This window comes from Nilaparvata lugens, chromosome 11 (assembly GCF_014356525.2).
Source record: "Nilaparvata lugens isolate BPH chromosome 11, ASM1435652v1, whole genome shotgun sequence".
Classification (NCBI taxonomy): domain Eukaryota; kingdom Metazoa; phylum Arthropoda; class Insecta; order Hemiptera; family Delphacidae; genus Nilaparvata; species Nilaparvata lugens.
Genome location: NC_052514.1, coordinates 37,820,469 through 37,838,955, shown reverse-complemented (window position 1 = coordinate 37,838,955; position 18,487 = coordinate 37,820,469). Strand labels below are relative to the sequence as shown.

At 34.6% G+C, this 18,487-nt stretch overlaps 1 protein-coding gene across 1 annotated transcript; it reads left to right on the top strand.

Moving 5' to 3' along the window:
- The first annotated feature begins 299 nt into the window (after window positions 1-299).
- LOC111052897 lies at window positions 300-6,985 on the top strand. Its single transcript, XM_039437299.1, has 3 exons — window positions 300-411; window positions 5,177-5,367; window positions 6,838-6,985. The coding sequence occupies exons 2-3, from the start codon at window positions 5,312-5,314 to the stop codon at window positions 6,983-6,985; spliced, it is 204 nt and encodes a 67-aa protein (XP_039293233.1). The 5' UTR covers window positions 300-411; window positions 5,177-5,311.
- The last annotated feature ends 11,502 nt before the right edge of the window (window positions 6,986-18,487 follow it).

Below are 18,487 nucleotides of genomic sequence, written 5' to 3'. Positions count from 1 at the left end.
ATGATTAGAGTTAAAATTATGAAATTTTCAAGTATGATAGTGTCAATCGTTCTCAAATTCGTCCCAATACGTTCAATAATTATTATTGTTGAAGTTCCAAGGTTCTGATGAAACAGATGTACCCGTTCCATTGAAATGTATGATGAAGTTTATAACTACAATAACCATATATTGATACATGAAGTGAGTCGATCAAAAGAATAGCTACGTATTGTCAACAATTAATGTTCATGAACAAACAGCACATCACGGAATAAATGATTGACGTCAATTTGAACAATTTTATAGCTTTTGGTGAAATTGGTTAGCACTGTTTTTGATAGGGAGATTTGCTTCAATTGTAAGCTGAATACACCAGGAAATGTATCTGGCTCTTCTAATATCTTTCCTAGCAATAGGGTGGAGTTTGAGGTAAGTGGGAACCACGGTATTTAGATGAAATAGTTCATCTTCTAATTCATCTTCTTCTATATACCGTGGTAGGAACCAAGGTCCATATCCCTCTTGAAAAACTTTACATTGAAGATGAACTGAGGATAATTGAAAATTCAATTAAGAATATATGATTGATTGAGAATTCAATTGAGAATCATTTAACGTCATTAATTCAGAACTTTTGAGTAAAATCTTCTAAAAATTTTAGTGATTATATAGTTTATTACTCATGTTGAGCCCTTGAATCTCCCATTTTAGATAGTTATTTCTGATGAAACATGCATTTTGGGCGCATGCTTACAGATAACAGATGAGCACCATATACACATATCGATTTTTTCCGTACGGTATTTTGCCGTCCTTGTAAATTCTATCAGATTAATCGGAGCTTGACAAACATCATCTGTTTGAAATCAGCTGTTTAATCTAATAGAATTCATAAGGAGGGCAAAATATCGTACGAACAAAAATCGATGTGTGTGTAGCTAGCCAAAGGCTGTGCAAAGGCTAAAAATGATCTTTCTACTCGTGATATTTTTCTAAGTTTCTCAATTTGTATATAATCAAGCTATCAAAATGAAAAAGTTTCTCTGGAAACATTTTTTTCCGATCATTACTTTTTGAGAAATGTGCGACTGAAGTTTGAATTTTTGGGACAGAACATTTAAAATTCGGTACGATATAAATCAATGAAATTTGGAGAATGAATTTTTCATGGTATTGTTGATCTAGTAGAACAAAAATTTTCTAGAAATGTCAATTTTTGGAAAAGTTCTACAATTTACAAAAAATAACTCAAATAAAAGTTATTTTTAGTAAATTGAATAACATCCTTAAAAATTCATTTTTTCAGAATTTTTTCTTACTAGATCAACAATACCATAAAGGATCTATCCTCTGAATCTTATGGATTTATCTCTTACCGAATTTGAAATGTTCTGTCCCAAAGATTCAAACTTCAGGCGCTCATATTATCTCAAAAACTAATGATCGGGAAAAAAATGTTTTCCTGAGAAAACTTTCTCATTTTGATAGCTTAATGATATACAAATCGAAAAACTTTGAAAAAATATCACGAGTAGAAAGTTTATTTTTAGCCTTTGCACAGCCTTAAGCCCCGCACACACACATCGATTTTTGTTCGTACGATTTTTTGCCCTCCTTATGAATTCTATCAGATTAAACGGAACTTGACAAACATCTTCTGTTTGGAATCATCTGCTTAATCTAATATAATTCATAAGGACGGCAAAATACCGTACGAACAAAAATCGATGTCTGTGTAAGTAGGTAGCCTTAGACGTTCCAAGCTCCAGCTGGGAAAATATAGATCTTTATGGTAGGCTATTTATGGATTTCTATATCTATTTGGGTCTTTTTTCAACATTGGTGATAACTAATGACGTTCTAGTTGCAGAAGCTCTAGCCTTAGACGTTCTACTAGTTATTCTAGTAGCTGCAGCTGAGAAAATAAAGATCTTTATGGTATTCATGGATTTCTATATCTACGAGGGTTTTTCTCTCAACATACGACTGGTCTTATGTATTGCATATAAAAGTTTTTAATCTACGATTGGTGATATAACTAATGACGAATTATTGCATTATGAAAGACTAACTTTTCACTAGAAGCTACTTGAACTTATGATTATTCTACAACATGATTGCCGTGAAGGTTCAGGCATTTCTCTTACCATCAGTGAACCAGTCTATCAAAACCCTCTTCGAGCATTTCTGCTGCTAAAACAGTGGGATATGACGTTGTTTTTGGAGCTCCTAGTAAGGTAGGATGCTCTGCCCACAAATTCATGTCTTAAGTTTGGGGAAAAGGTATAAGTAACTATAGTTAGGTCCACGTTATAATGACAGTGTTTGATTAGAATTGGTATTGCTATACTTGTCTATTATTCAACAAAGCGGATAGCACTATCTCTTTCTCACTCTGCTCTGTTGCCAGATCGTCTTTTAACAATGTAGAATTATTATTATTATTAAACGAAAATTTTAGAAACATATTAGAACAGGTTAGAAAATGTTAGAACAGGGTTCTAACCTTGGACCACTTCTCTTCCTTCTATTCATTAACGATCTCCCTGCTGTCTTTGATGGTTCATCCTGTCTGATGTATGCAGATGATGTGAAGCTGTACAAAGCGATTTTGAGCCCTGATGACTGCCTTAGCCTTCAAATGGATGTTGATAAACTAAGTGTATGGAGTATGAATAATGGCCTTAGAATAAATATAGCTAAATGCAAAACTTTATCATTTTCCCGGCAGGTAGCTTCACACAGATGCATATATAGTATTGATGGTATACCGTTGGGGGAGGTAGAGTCTTTTAAGGACCTGGGTGTGATTTACAGCTCTGATTTTACATTCAATAAACATATAGACCTTTTGTGTAGTAGGGCCAATCAGCAGATGGGGTTTATCCTGAGAACATGTTCACCTTTCAATGATGTCTCACCCATAATATTTCTGTATAAATCTCTTGTCCGAAGTATTCTTGAGTATGCGTCTGAAATTTGGAACCCTTATTGTAATGATCAAGTGCTACTTTTGGAGCGTTTTCAAAATAAATTTTTAAGGTACATTCACTTCAGAAAATTCAATTTCAATTGTCCGTTTGATTTTCCCTCTGATACTCTGAGAAATATGTTTCAATTGAAATCATTAAAAACAAGACGAGATGTTAAGTCTTTAATTTTTCTTCGTAGCTTATTAAATAATAAAATAGATTCCCCATATTTGCTTTCATATGTAAATATTTATATATCTACCATATCACGTCGCTCCACTTTCTCTTTTTTTGTGCCCCGGTCCAGAACTGTGAGTCACTATAATTCTCCAGTCAACAGAATTCAAAGACTTTTCAACTGTTTCTCTGGGCAACTGGACATCTTCTGGTTCTCTCGTGAAAAATTTTACAGAATATTGAACAGTATATTGTGAGATATCCTTGCTCAGTCGTGTTGTCGATTATTTGTTGCTGTATATAGGTGTGTATCTATTGCACTATGTACTCGTACATCTTACTCATTCTGTTGCTTCATTGGCAGGTACCAGTCCTCTGACATTCATTTGTTAGTTTTATCCATTCTTTGTAACATTTTTATTTTAATTTTAGAACCTTTTCATTTCTATATTCCGTTTTATAATTATTTTATTGTATACATCTATTTTTTTCCTTCTCTTGTATTTCTATAGTTTTTTTTCTTTTAACAATATTGCAATTGAAAGTTACTTTGTTCATTTTTTTTTCATTGTATTGTTGTATTGTTGTATTTCACGTATTGTATCTTGTATTGTTGTATTTGTGAAGGAGACACATTAGGGGTAACCTGTTGTCTCCATAAATAAATAAATAAATAAATAAAATCCAAATTAAATGCTGTGATTCACCCTGAAGACTTCTGCTACAGCAAATATTGACAACACGGTAAACAGCTTGATGGAAATCCGATGAGCGCTACTATTCAAAAATTATTTGTCAGCCCGGCAATCGAACCCACTACCTCCCAATTGCCGGTCAGGAATGCTTACCCTTACACTAAACTGACAATCTCTGGATAGCAGCGCTCATTTTATACAAAGCCATAGCGGCCAGCCAGTCTACAGATGGAAATTACTGAGATATTGCAATAATTATTCAAATGCTTATGAATTAATTATTGACCGAACGAAGTGAGATCTAAGATTCAAGTCGACGGCTTGGCATTTCTCTTAATGTTTAAATGTTTACATGTTTATATATTTATATGTTGCGCATTTACGGCGAAACGCGGTAATAGATTTTCATGAGATTTGACAGGTATGTTTCTTTTTAAATTGCGCGTCGACGTATATACAAGGTTTTTGGAAATTTTGCATTTCAAGGATAATATAAAAGGAAAAAGTAGCCTCCTTCATACGCCAATATTAGAGTAAAAATCAGACTATAGAATTATTCATCATGAATCAGCTGACAAGTGATTACACAGATGACTTCACTCCACTTCTTGTGTGGAGAAGCCAGTCTATTACTGTATTTGTATAATGTCTATAGTTTCAATCGAAGACATTAAAGAGGTATGCATCTTTAAGCTAGGTTTACACCAAAGTTATTAACAAAATGGTTATAACTTATTTCTTATAGGTTCTATTAGATCGAACGGAAGTTGACAAACACATATGTTCATCATGTGTATGATAAGTTATGTTATGTAGGCATTGACAAGACAGAGGATCGGCAACGTTGTTCTCTTATCTTACTTTATTGCCATTATTAAATTATTAAATTATTGAAAATTATAATCTCTTGCTTGATAAAATATAATAGGCTATTTAAACCTATTGATTATTTTAAACCAGAATGAACCTCCAATATTACATCAATAAACCTGCATCAGCTACCGTCTATAGACGGCATTGACAAGACAGAGGATCGGCGACGTTGATATCCTATCTTTCTCCACTGCCATTATAACGTGGACCTCACTATACAATGATACTTAAAAATCAAAATTTAAAAATCTTAGTTTTCGTTTTTTTTTTTTTTTTTTTTGAGTGAAAATGGACTAAATTTTAGTAAAGTGAAAACATAACCCTATTTTGAACTTTGAAAATGTTATCTAAATTTGGGAGAGAAATAGTACAAGGAGTATCCTTAGTTTTTCTCTCCCAATCAGTGTTTCTTTGTAAAAAATATAAATATATAAAATAAATAAACTAATCATGCATACTTATTTTGACTATTTCTAGTGTGATATCCGTATCTGGACATGTGTGGGAGAGTGCATATGCTTTGCAAAACCGTGATAGAGAGGTCGATTATTATCTAAAAAAAATCAGATCTTCGGATCGGTTCTGACTCCTGATTACAAGTATGGTTCACTCATGAGAGTGGGAGAGACTTATGAAGAAGTTATTGGGACTCTAGATGAACGTCTTAGGTAAGTTTCCAAATCAATGATATTCTCAGTGCCGGTTGCACAAAAGCCGGTTAAATTTCAATCGTGATTAATTTTATGAGAACCAATCAGAGAAGTAAACAACTACAAGACTCAACCTATTTCAGACTAACCTCATCTAAATTTGGAAGAGGAATAGCACAAGGTTACCTTAATTTTTCTCTCCCTATCATTTTGATGATGTACTTATTGTATCAATCAATAAAAACTAGAAAGAATAGAGAAGCCTTTTTCTTGAAAAAAAAACTTCTCTGATTGGCTCTCGTGAAATTAATCACGATTAAAATTTAACCGACTGCTGCGCAACCGGGCCTCAATGACATAAGATAATAATTGAAGGTCTAATTTACTTTCTCCCCACTATTTAACTATTGAATAACTTGATTCAATTAAATAAATTTACATATATGTTAATTTATGAGAAATTGCATTTATTTTATCTAGCTGTTAACCTTGTTGTTTAGAATAGGTATCTGTATCTGTACATGATGTTCAAGGATATTTTCAATTCAATTCAACTCATTATAAACTTCCAGTTTTTTTGTGAATATGATGTTTTTGTATATTATTTTGAGGCAATGAAATTAGATTCTGATATTTGATTCGATTTCAATGTGAGTCGAACATCGTCCTCAAGAATGTGTTGAAAACCAAAATTCACCCACAGTATCCCTGCTTGTCGTAGGAGGCAACTAAAAGGGACCCCAAGGCAATTCCAGAAGTTGCCTTGCCTTCAAACCCACGAGATCTGCCCCATCAGGGCAGTTTCGGAGGGGCAAAAAGAAAAACCCAAGAGACCAGAGATGGGGGAAACTCCAGGCACAAATGTGGGTCAAGAGGGTGATTCGAGGGTGACCGGGCGCTAGGCGCCCTAGAGGCAGTTTGGCGTCCCCTCTCTCAGCGGAAGGACCTATAAAAAGGCCAGGAGTGGAACTCACGTAGGTCACGAGTTTGTCGGTGGAGATGCCAAAACTCACCACTGCTCAAAGAAAGGCGGCCATTCAGGCAAAACCTCTTGGGAGAGGTGAGGCTTCTGACCCTGCGAAGTTTCGGAGGGTCAAGAAGAAAAACCCAAGAGACCAGAGATAGGTGAAACTCCAGGCACAAATGGGGGTCAAGAGGCTGAGTCAAGGGTGGCCAGGCGCCCTAGAGGCAATTTGGTCATCCCTTCCTCAGCGGAAGGACCTACAAAGAAGGCCAGGAGTGGAACTCACGTAGGTCACGAGGACTAATCAGTCTGAAGAGACTGCTAAGCATATCACACTGGATTGCGACAAGCAAGCAGGTGATGAATGCTATCTTTCTCCACTCTGCCATTATAACGTGGACCTCACTATAGTTTATATATAGAGGTACTGTATCATTATATTTTCTTAGGTTGGAATTCGCTTGACCTGTGCAAAAATTTCAGTAACTTGAATTTTTAAATTTTTTTTCTTTTGTTTCGTTTAGATGTGAGAGACTACCCGACGAGGACTATAAAGACGAATATAATCCTAAAACTTACTTCTACAACACTCAGCTGATACCAGACTTTCCCTACACCTTTATCCACAAGCAGGTTTGGAACTGTACCCAGGCATCTAAAACGGTGAGATAATAATAAATACTGAAGATGGTCACTAACGGTAGGACGTGCATGATAGACATGCATGATAGATATGCATGATACACATGTCGTCATACATTGTTGTCTCATCACAGCAAAAGGCTTCAGCAAAATTCTTCCAGTTTAGGTTTTTGTATCTCCGATTTGAGGTTAAATCATTATTCTTCAATATTCTGTATTGAATCATACAATAAGTAAATCATCAAAATGATAGGGGAGAGGAAGAATAATGTAACCTTGTGCTATTCCTCTCCCAAATTCAGATAAGGTTACACATAGTCCAAAATAGGTTAGGTCTTGTAGTTGTGCACTTATAATCATGTACGGCAATTTCCCAGTGGTTTATTTATTGTTATTGGTTGTTTATTCGATGTAAGTAGCATCGCGCTAATAACAAAACATGCATGATGAACATGTGTTTATCATGCATGTCCTACCGTGTGTGGCCAGCCTGATACTAGCATTCGAAAAGTGAATTCATTGAGAAATTTACTGTAGCTGTTGAATTATTTTAGCAGAGGAATTATTCGAACCATTGAGCTATTCAAACTCTAGCTGGATTGAGCTTATAATTCAACCAACTTCTTTTTCTTCTTCTTCATCTTCTTCTTTTTCATATTCTTCTCCTCCTTCTTCTTCTACATCATAATATTCTTTTTCTTCTCCTTCTCACATGCTCCCTCCATTTATTCCGATCCTTAATCACTGTTGTTAATTTTTAAAGCTTTAAGAATCATTATTACAATAGAGTTCAATACACACCAATCATCATCATTCATTTTCAATTATATCTCAAGAAATCATTGATATATGAAATAATAGATCGATGTCTATAAATTCCAATATCAATCTACAATACACAACATACACAATTACAATATTCTTTCAATGTTCTCTGAGTTACTGAGAGAGGAACTTGATAAAACATTTGAATTCCAACTCCCAGAATACGTTTCAATATTCCAATTTTCACAAGCGATTCAAATTCCAGCATTCAGCAATTTTCTCGTGTGTCTGGAACTGGAGTGTTAGGCTGGGCGTACACCGGTTAGTCAAGACAAGACTAGTCACGTTTAGTCTCAATACTTCACATAGTTGCTTATGAAGACATGTCTAATTGCAATGACTAATCAGTGTGAGTTGCGTCAAAAACAACAATGTGGAGTATTAATTATTATTGAACGAAAATCCAAATCAAATTCTGTAATTCACCCCGAAGACTTCTGCTACTGCAAATATTGACAATTGGGTGAACAGCTGGATGGAAATTCGATGAACGATACTATTCAAAAATTATTTGTCATTCCTGGGCTGATAAATAAGTTTTAAATTGTAGTGCTCATCGAATTTCCATCTAGCTGTTTACCCTGTTGTCAATATTTGCAGTAGCAGAAGTCTTCGGGGTGAATTACAGCATTTAATTTGGATTTTCGTTTAATAATAATTATAAATTCATTAGCATTTGAATAATTGCAATATCTCAGTAATTTCCATCTGTAAAAAGGATTGTGAAGTATTGTGACTAAAAGAAGTGTCTGATCATGTCTTGTCTTGTCTTGACTAACTGGTATGGCCTGAGTAACTTGAGTAAGGCCTTGCCTTACTCAAAAGAAATATAAAGTATGTTTTCGAATTCTGTTTGAAAAATCAGGTATGATGGGAGATTAAACTTTAAAATTTTCGATTTGAATTATCAAAATGGCGGCCATTTTAGATTTATGAATTTTTATTTCCACATATAATCATTCTTTGGGATTTTCTGAGAAAAATGATGCATGATGAATAATCTTATGTGCTTTGGATGTATTCCTACAATTATTCAAATGAACCTCTGCAAACATGCCGAATTCGGCTGGCCAGTTCAGACAAAAACAACCGCCAGTTGTAGGGTTAAGATTGGTGAAAGAATAACAAAGAAATTATTCTTTTCGTACTGCATGCATGACCACTTTTCACCATTTCAACATCAATATTGAATTTTAATTCCAATTGTATTCGAGATGAAGCTTTGAAAGTCGGTATGGCTCCATATGGACAACTGATTCTACAATGTTTTTCAGATGTTCTTGTTTGTCTTGTAAAAGTATGATCGTACGGAAAGAATTAATTTCTCTGTTACTCTTTTACTATAATCCTTATAAATAAGGTATCCTTGAAATCTTGAGATAAAAAATCCCAAGTGAAAAAAAAAATCGCAGCTATAATGATAACCGCTGAGTTTTGGACACTCCAAATAATACATTTGTAGTCTCCTATCTAGGAACAATACCCTAGCATTTTCGACACTTCTCCTGAAACACTCTGTATAGTGAAGACCTCGTTATGATGGTAGTATTTGATTAACATTTGTGCATTCTATCCTCATCCATCATCCGACAAAGCAGATAGCGCTATCCTTCTTTAGCTCCGAAACGTTTGTTTTGTTTAGGATATTGTGTGGCAGAGAGGACCTGGAGTCCTAACTCCGCCCTAATAAAGGCAAATAATCAATCAATCAACGTTGCCAGATAGTTTTTCCAACAATAATGAAGGAGTATAATTGATTTACAAAATATGCAATCTTAATATCATGAAATAATATACTTCATATTTCATGTTTTCTATATAAAAGCGAAATAGCACTCACTCACTGACTGACTGACTGACTCACTCACTCGCAGAACTAAAAATCTACCAGACCAAAATCGTTCAAATTTGGTAGGTATGTTCAGTTGGCCCTTTAGAGGCGCACCAAGAACGGATTTGGGAAAATTTCGAAAGATACGCCCAAATCTGCGTTTTTCCAGCGGTTTTTAGCGTTTTCTCAACTTTATCGAGATCAAATTAACAGAAAATGTTAAAATTTAGTACAGAAGCTCAGCTTCTTTGAAGGAAATTGCAATTTCAAATTCTTTGAAGGAATTTGCAATAACGTCAAAGATACGCCCAAAGTTAGCGTTTTTCCAGCGTTTTTTGCTATTTCTCAGATTTATCGAAAACAAATGAACAGAAAATCTTCAAATTCAGTACAGAAGCTAAGCTAGGTTGTAATAATGTTGTGTTAGAAGGAATTTGAAATAACGCCAAAGATACGCCTAAAATCTGCGTTTTTCCAGCAGTTTTTAGCGTTTTCTCAGCTTTATCGAGAACAAATGAACAGAAAATGTTCAAATCTACTACAGAAGCTCAGCTGGAGTGTAATAATGTTTTGTTAGAAGGAATTTGAAATAACGACAAAATTAGCGGTTTTTTGCGTTTTCTCAGTTCTTTCATCAAGTAATAGACAGAAAATGTTCAAATTTGGTACAGAGGTTCAAATGAAAAATGCAGGCGAGCGAAGCGAGCTTGCTGATCTCATTTTTTGATCTCATTTTTGGACGATCCAGTCGGGGGTCCAGGCTAGACGGATATGGCGAGCGAAGCGAGCCTGACGGCTAGTATTTTTGAAAATTCTGTGTGAACGCCTTCAGTCTTTTAAATACTACCCGCAATACAGGTATACAGTAGAGTTGCGTTTCAAAATTGAAGGCGTTTATATTCACTATCGTAAATAATATACTGTTTTGTAAATTTTTCATCGTAGAATTTCCACAGTGCTGAACTTGAATCTCTTCCATGTTTTCTTTAAAAACCATCGCGAGTAGACAGTAATAACCCATAAGAATGTACCGTATGAGATTGTATAGTGTAGGTTATGATTTTCCATGTGAAATACGTCAGGACAAACTACATGAAATGATTTCAATGGAACACGAAATATACTGTTAGCAAAATTAGTAAGTCATGTCTCTTGGAGACAAATATGACGATGTAACATGGAACAATAAATTGTTTTCAAACAAAAACCCATAAAAAATCAAACAAATCACGAAAATCATTGTTACAGTATGATAATATTATATCCAATAGGTATATTCAATATATTAAGTATGTAGATGTATTCAGTACATTTAATTGACTGACTATGTTGGGAAAAATTTCAAATCGATTTTCATTTTTTTCTGTTCAAGATTATCCCTACTGACTATGTTAAGTCAGTTAAATTTTTATGATTTTCAAACTCAATTTCTCTGCATAAATAGAATAATATTGGCGTACAAATAAAGATCAATTATCAACCTCGACTCATAGATGATAATGAATGCGTTGATGAACATTAGGCATCTATAAGTCAATCCATATGAATGTGTTAATGAACATTGAAAGAACTGTTTTCATAAATTGAGTTTTGATTACTGCGTTTCATAAAACATGAACAATAATAATTATTAATTGCGCAGACGCTTCCTTTTGAACGAACGCTGATCACATAGTCGAACAGCTACATTTCCGATGTAGCTAATTTACGGGACTGCGTCTCTAATAAGTTCTGAAGGATTAAAAATACGGTATTTGAACCAAATATCGTTCAGAATATATTTCGAGAACAGAGTCTTGTCGGGTTTTAAGCTCTATTGTAGGAATTTATATGATCTATGGCTGCCTCTGCTGTACAATTGATGCATTCGCTCCTAAGTCGAGGTAGGTAACAGATAAAAGCTGATATATGAGCAGGTAAGGACAAAGAATAAATATCTCGATCTGACCCCACTCGCTACATCCACTTAGACCTGTTCCAATATCCAGCTTGATTCAATTATTCCAATGATCGTATTCGATCGGTTCTTGATGATATAGAACGTATCAGACACAATAATTGACAGGCTTAAGAAATAATCGAACTCAGAAAGCGAATTAACAAAACTGAAATATATTACAATAAAATATGTAATCATACAGTGCAGATTCAGAATTTGATTTACAGGTTGATAATAATTTAGCATTAACAGAATAGTTAAAAATTTTCTTGTGCTTGCATGATACCATGCGTGATTCAACAGAATTTTACAATTGATAAAATTGAACAGTTTTGAAAAAATAGTGAAAAAAAAATGAATTATAAAATATTTTTAAAAATGCTCGGGGTCGTGGTTCAGGCAGCGGAGGATAGTTAATCAACTACAAATTCTTATAAATTAAATATGAATAAATTCTAGGCTCTTAAATGCTAAAGCGCTTGTCGGCGTGGCCAATAATTTAACGAAGAAAAATTTATGTTTCTGCACTGAAATATTTTCGAAGCGTAGATTGGGGCCCCTTTTAAAACTTATAACTCACGTGAATTTCCTTGGCGGTCGTGGTTTTCTTCTTTAGATCAAAAATCGTTTGATCGGCGGCAATCCAGGCTTCGGTTTCAGCACGTGGGGAATTCTAATTTAATATTTCCTTCACCGAATTAATTAAGGGATAATTTACTTTAAACTTTTAATTTATCGATTGATGAAAACAGAAATTTACAAATAACAAATAGATTGGCCTAAAATATCGGCTCACAAATAGAACATTTAAAATCGAACAAGAAATTTTCACAAATAGGTCTTGGTAACTATAAAAAGAGATCTGCACGGTGAGGATTTCAAAAGGGAAGTGCTGTCTTTTCTCTAAGCTTCTTGGCTAGACCTTGCTTCTCAGAATCTCGATGTAATAATTTACATAAAAATTTGCCATTGGTAGAACGCTTGTGACGTAAACATGACGTCAGTGGCAAGCAGTAGAATACAATTCCTTAATTACAATAATAATTTAATTTATGTAATTCTTAAAACTGCTTAATCTTATAGACATAGTTCCTCTCATACAATGTACATGTGCTAGCGTAAATGATAAGGCAGGGTTGGTGTCTGATAATAGATTAACATGTGTTGCTTTCAAACGATCACCTTCTTGGTGCTATTTCTATGCACTGTGATTGGCTTAGACCTGCCAAAGAGATTTAATTACCATGTGGTTCAGTTGAATTAAATCATTAATAAATTAATATTCTTGTACAATTTTTATTAGGTTTGAGATGTTATAATTAATTTCTGCCATTTTATCAATAATATAATTTCATGCTATGACCTATTTAGTTACAATAAGACCTGACATATAATATAATTTCTTAAATAATAAATAATTTCAACGATAACACATACATTTTATTTTTTTATTTGAAATTCTTGATCCTTTATGGATAGTTTTGATTTTTAGAGATGGTATTATATCTTACGTGAAGCCAGCGTGACATTTGACAATACTTTGAATCAGTCAGCTGCGTTCGAACTGTTTTAAAAACATCTGATCGATAGTAAACAAAGTGTAACCTCAAAATCAGTGAGCGATTCATAAATAATTTGTGCTTTATTTGCAAAATAATTATAATTTTATTGAATAATTTTCCTAGAAAAATATTCAGTACAGAACGGTACTCTTATCAATATACAGTTATGATAAGTAAGCTTTATCGCTCGGTCGCTAACTATTCCTTTAGCAAATTCTTTCATTTTAAAAGGTAATCACAATTTTTCTCTCTTTTCATGAGATCTATTTGAAAGATTCATCACACAAAAGCCCCCAGGATATTTTAAATAGGTAATTGGGAGACGAGTCGAAACAATGACTATTTGAAAAATCCGATATTGTGATGAATACACTATTTCATCTCCTTACTTCTACGAAAACTCAACACTTAACACTAAAAACAATATATCGTGCACTTTTGGCTACGAGAAAATAAATAATTGATTGTTCCTTCCATTGGATACAATCGAAATACAATAATTAATGAGGTCTCTTTGGATCCTTCATTAAAACAACTCCACAACTTCCATTCACGGGTGGCTTATGAGCAGACCCATAACTATAACAAATATACAAATTTCACATATTACTTCTTAAGATTTGAACAGTATTTGCAACAAATATAGATTTTCATCATTTTTTCATGGTTATTACAAGTTTCGACTCTTTGGTTTGGCTTTTACATAAATTGGGTGAGAGTGTGATTTTACTTCGGTGACTTGACAATCGTCTACCGTTTGACTCGAGCAATTTCTTATTTGCGCTTAGTACGTTGCGTACAAACAGGGTTACACTTGAAATGGCTTTCTTGATTTTTATCAATGTTGGTTACAAATATTAAGTCCTTAAGATTATATTTATCAATTTGAATTACAATTCATGATCTTTTGATGCAACAGTAATAAATTTCACATTTGAAGGTAAGAATTTCATTTTCTTTGGAGTTTTTTAGAGATACATTCATATAACACAGAACATGCGCATTTCGTGCAAATTAACATAAATATATTTTTGGTTGCGTTTTTTTATTTATAATTCCACATTAAATAACAGGTTACAATAATTAATAACGATATTGCTTTGATTCTATACATTGACTCTAGGATTTCGCACACATTGGTTGGTGGGACGAAGAAAATTATCGAACAGGCTTTGGTTCTGAATAGATTTTTCTATTGATTCTGTATTTCAAGGTTAGATTTACACATTTTTTTCAAATAAACTTTGTTTATTTTCTTTCCTCCTATTCACTACTAATTTCATGTTATTTCTAATTTATAATTATTTTCTGTGGATAATATAATTCTTGTTTCTATTTTTCAGTTGTGCAGATGATACCAGGCGATTGTTTCTGTGATGACTGTAACATGAGGCAGATGGCTTGATCAGGTTGGTAAATTTTTAAAGTTGTTTGTAGTTTTAATTTCTTCTGTTATTAAAGTTGATAATAATTTCTTCATTTGATGTGGATTTATAATGTTTCCTTATTAGCTGAGATGCGGCGAAGTTTAGGTTATGTTGATTGATTAGGCTGCAGTAGAAAGATGCTAGTCTGCAAAGATATGATTCGGTGGGTAGGCTGTGACTATGAAGAAGTTTGATAGTTGATGTATTCCACGAATGCAATTTTCAGTTAATCCGAAATTATTTTCTCCTCAAGCCCCCATCTAAATTTGATTTCTGATTTATTTCAAGTTTCCATTCCAATTTGCAACTATCCGTTTTATCAAACTTGGCTTAAAACGAATGTGCCGGCGAAGTAGGTAGATCTCTTCAGCCAATGTTGTCCTTCTTTGTTTACCGGTGACATGTAGTTTGATCTTTTTAAACCTGACATGCCGGTGGTGTCTGTGGGTTTTTCTTGATGATATTTTTCTTTCCTGCATGGCGGTGTACAGTCTGTTTGATTTCAACCGGACATGACTGCGGTGGTTGTAGGTTCTTCTTGATACCGTTTTTTCCTTTCTGCATGGCGTGGGAATTGGATGTAAATTTTAGCCTAACATGACGGCGATGTAGATAAATTTTTCTTGAGACCATTTTTCTTTTCCGTGGAGCTGCTATTTTACTTGTGTGTTGTTTTGATTTAGAGGTTTTTATTTTCAGTTGTGATTTCAATTTGTTGTGGTTTCTGTTTCATTTCTATTGTTTAGGTGACTATCTTCATGAATGCTGGTTTATATGTTGCAGGCGCTGTCCTCGGTGGATGGACGGTGATGTGGGCGGTCGGCGGTCCGGGCTGCTCTTCTACGCGGCGGGCAACGTCCTTGGACTCCTGGTGTCCAGCGCGCGGTGGTACGGGCTGTCCCTCTACCTGATGGATGTCGTCCTCGGCCTGGCGGGTGATGTCGGCTGGTCCCTCTCGGCGTTCTGCGGGGTGCGGCGCGACTTCAATCCTGACATTCTCGGTGGGTTGGTTTTCCATACATGTGTTATGTTCGCTTGCTTGTTTGACTTTAACCACCTTTATTGTATCCTTCTCCACATGTATATGTTTCTTAATGCTGACTTCGACGCTGATTTTTCCCATATGCATATCTTCAGATATCCTATCCAATCGGTTATTTGTTTCTAAAATTGATTTATCCAGACACTCAGCTAATTTTTTGATGGTTTTATCTGTGTCACGGAATGCTCCATCCATCCGCTGACTCAATTTCTCCAAACCCTGTTCATTTACCTTCTTTGCTTCTTGAACTTCCCTTTTTAATTCTTCCTTTGTTTGTTTGTTGTCTTCTTTTAATTCTTCCTTTGTTTGATCGCTTTTTTCATTTAAGTTTTTTATTTCTGCATTTGTTTTATTTATTGCTTCATTGGTTTTCCTTATTTCTTTCAGGATGAGGGTCCAGTCAACGGCGGGAGTGGGTGCATGGTTATCGGTTAGCCGCTGGTTTTTTATCCGAGCAACGGTGCGAGAAATGGGAGTTCCTGTTTCTGAGACGTCATCGACTGAGTGCTCTTCTGATGTTTCATCCTCCGGCTCTTGGGCTACCAACGTATCCTCCACCAGAATGCAGCTCTCCTCCACCTGCGTCGAAGATAAATCATCCAGTACATTGGGATGGAAATCGGCGGATGCGGCGGCAGATGCGGATGGCGGCGAACAATCGGGTGAGATGTCTTCGGTGTCCGACAGACTTGGATTGACCTGGTCGTTTCCTGCCATAGTTTGCGGAAAAATAGCGCAACGAAAGTGTGCAGTGAATAAACGTGAAAGTGTTGTGATATACAAAATAATTAATAAGAAATCCAATAGAAATTGTGATAGCTTCGTAGTGAGTGAAATACAGAAAAAGTGGTTTAGCAATGTGTTCAGTGATAAAATGAGTCAAGTTAGCAATATCGTTAACATAAAAATGACAAGAACATACAGGATACACAGTGAACACTTATGCGGTAATACAGGTACGCCTCTTATAATTTATTATTACTATTATTATAAATATCTTACTTTTATAATTTCTTGCCGCAATTCAATATATAGGCTAGTGTTCTTTGCAAAATTTTATATAAAAGGGGCAGTGTTTTGTTTGAATTATTCCGCAATATATCCGTGATTTAATTTTACTTCCCTCTTTATGTTTTAAAAACTTTTAAAAATGTAAATAACTTCAATCCTCTTTTCTGTAAATATTTATAAATTGTTTCAATATAGACCTAATATTCTTCAAATAATATGACCTTTCTTATGATATCTCTTATACCTATGACTTATAGTATGACCAATTTTCGAATAACACGATAATAAAATTCTGAGTTCGATTTTTTCTCTAAAAATTCATCAATCGATAAATTTCTTTTCCGTTCAAAAATTGGGTATGGTACTTCTTGTTATTTTATATAACAGTGAACAGTCAATATTAAATTCGAAAAAATTCACAACCATGAATTTTTCAAAAATTTTCTCGTTGTCAGCGCTATAGTATACTGAGCAACTAAATAATCCTCGTAGTCGATTATCCACCTCTTCAATGCCTATCACTGTTGGGCGCCAAATCATGTGGTGCGGTATTTTACTCGCCTCACATATGTAGAGAGATTTGCCAAATCATGTAGTGCTGTATCCAAATGCCTCACGTTGGGCCGGCAAATCATGTGGTGCGTTTTTTAACGGCTTCACACATGTAGGGTGAATCTTGTACTGAGTCAATGGTGTAGAGGCTATAAATTTTGCAATGCGTGTGTGGACGCTGAGTGAACACCAGACTGATTGATTCACTACAAGATTCATACAATTGTCGGAATCGCGGGAGGCCTAAACGCTCGCTCACCCTTGATTCTTCTAATGACAGATTGTATAATGATGAAATTTTTATAAGTAGTGTAGCGGACGCTAAACACTGAATACGGATACCTTAAAATTATTACCTGTGAAGAATGAGCATACAAAATCATACAGGTCGAGCAAAAATCCCGATGTAGATAATTTACGGGACTGCGTCTCTAATAAGTTCTGAAGGATTAAAATACGGTATTTGAACCAAATATCGTTCAGAATATATTTCGAGAACAGAGTCTTGTCGGGTTTTAAGCTCTATTGTAGGAATTTATATGATCTATGGCTGCCTCTGCTGTACAATTGATGCATTCGCTCCTAAGTCGAGGTAGGTAACAGATAAAAGCTGATGTATGAGCAGGTAAGGACAAAGAATAAATATCTCGATCTGACCCCACTCGCTACATCCACTTAGACCTGTTCCAATATCCAGCTTGATTCAATTATTCCAATGATCGTATTCGATCGGTTCTTGATGATATAGAACGTATCAGACACAATAATTGACAGGCTTAAGAAATAATCGAACTCAGAAAGCGAATTAACAAAACTGAAATATATTATAATAAAATATGTAATCATACAGTGCAGATTCAGAATTTGATTTACAGGTTGATAATAATTTAGCATTAATAGAATAGTTAAAAATTTTCTTGTGCTTGCATGATACCATGCGTGATTCAACAGAATTTTACAATTGATAAAATTGAACAGTTTTGAAAAAATAGTGAAAAAAAATGAATTATAAAATATTTTTTAAAATGCTCGGGGTCGTGGTTCAGGCAGCGGAGGATAGTTAATCAACTACAAATTCTTATAAATTAAATATGAATAAATTCTAGGCTCTTAATGCTAAAGCGCTTGTCGGCGTGGCCAATAATTTAACGAAGAAAAAATTTATGTTTCTGCACTGAAATATTTTCGAAGCGTAGATTGGGGCCCCTTTTAAAACTTATAACTCACGTGAATTTCCTTGGCGGTCGTGGTTTTCTTCTTTAGATCAAAAATCGTTTGATCGGCGGCAATCCAGGCTTCGGTTTCAGCACGTGGGGAATTTTAATTTAAATATCTCCTTCACC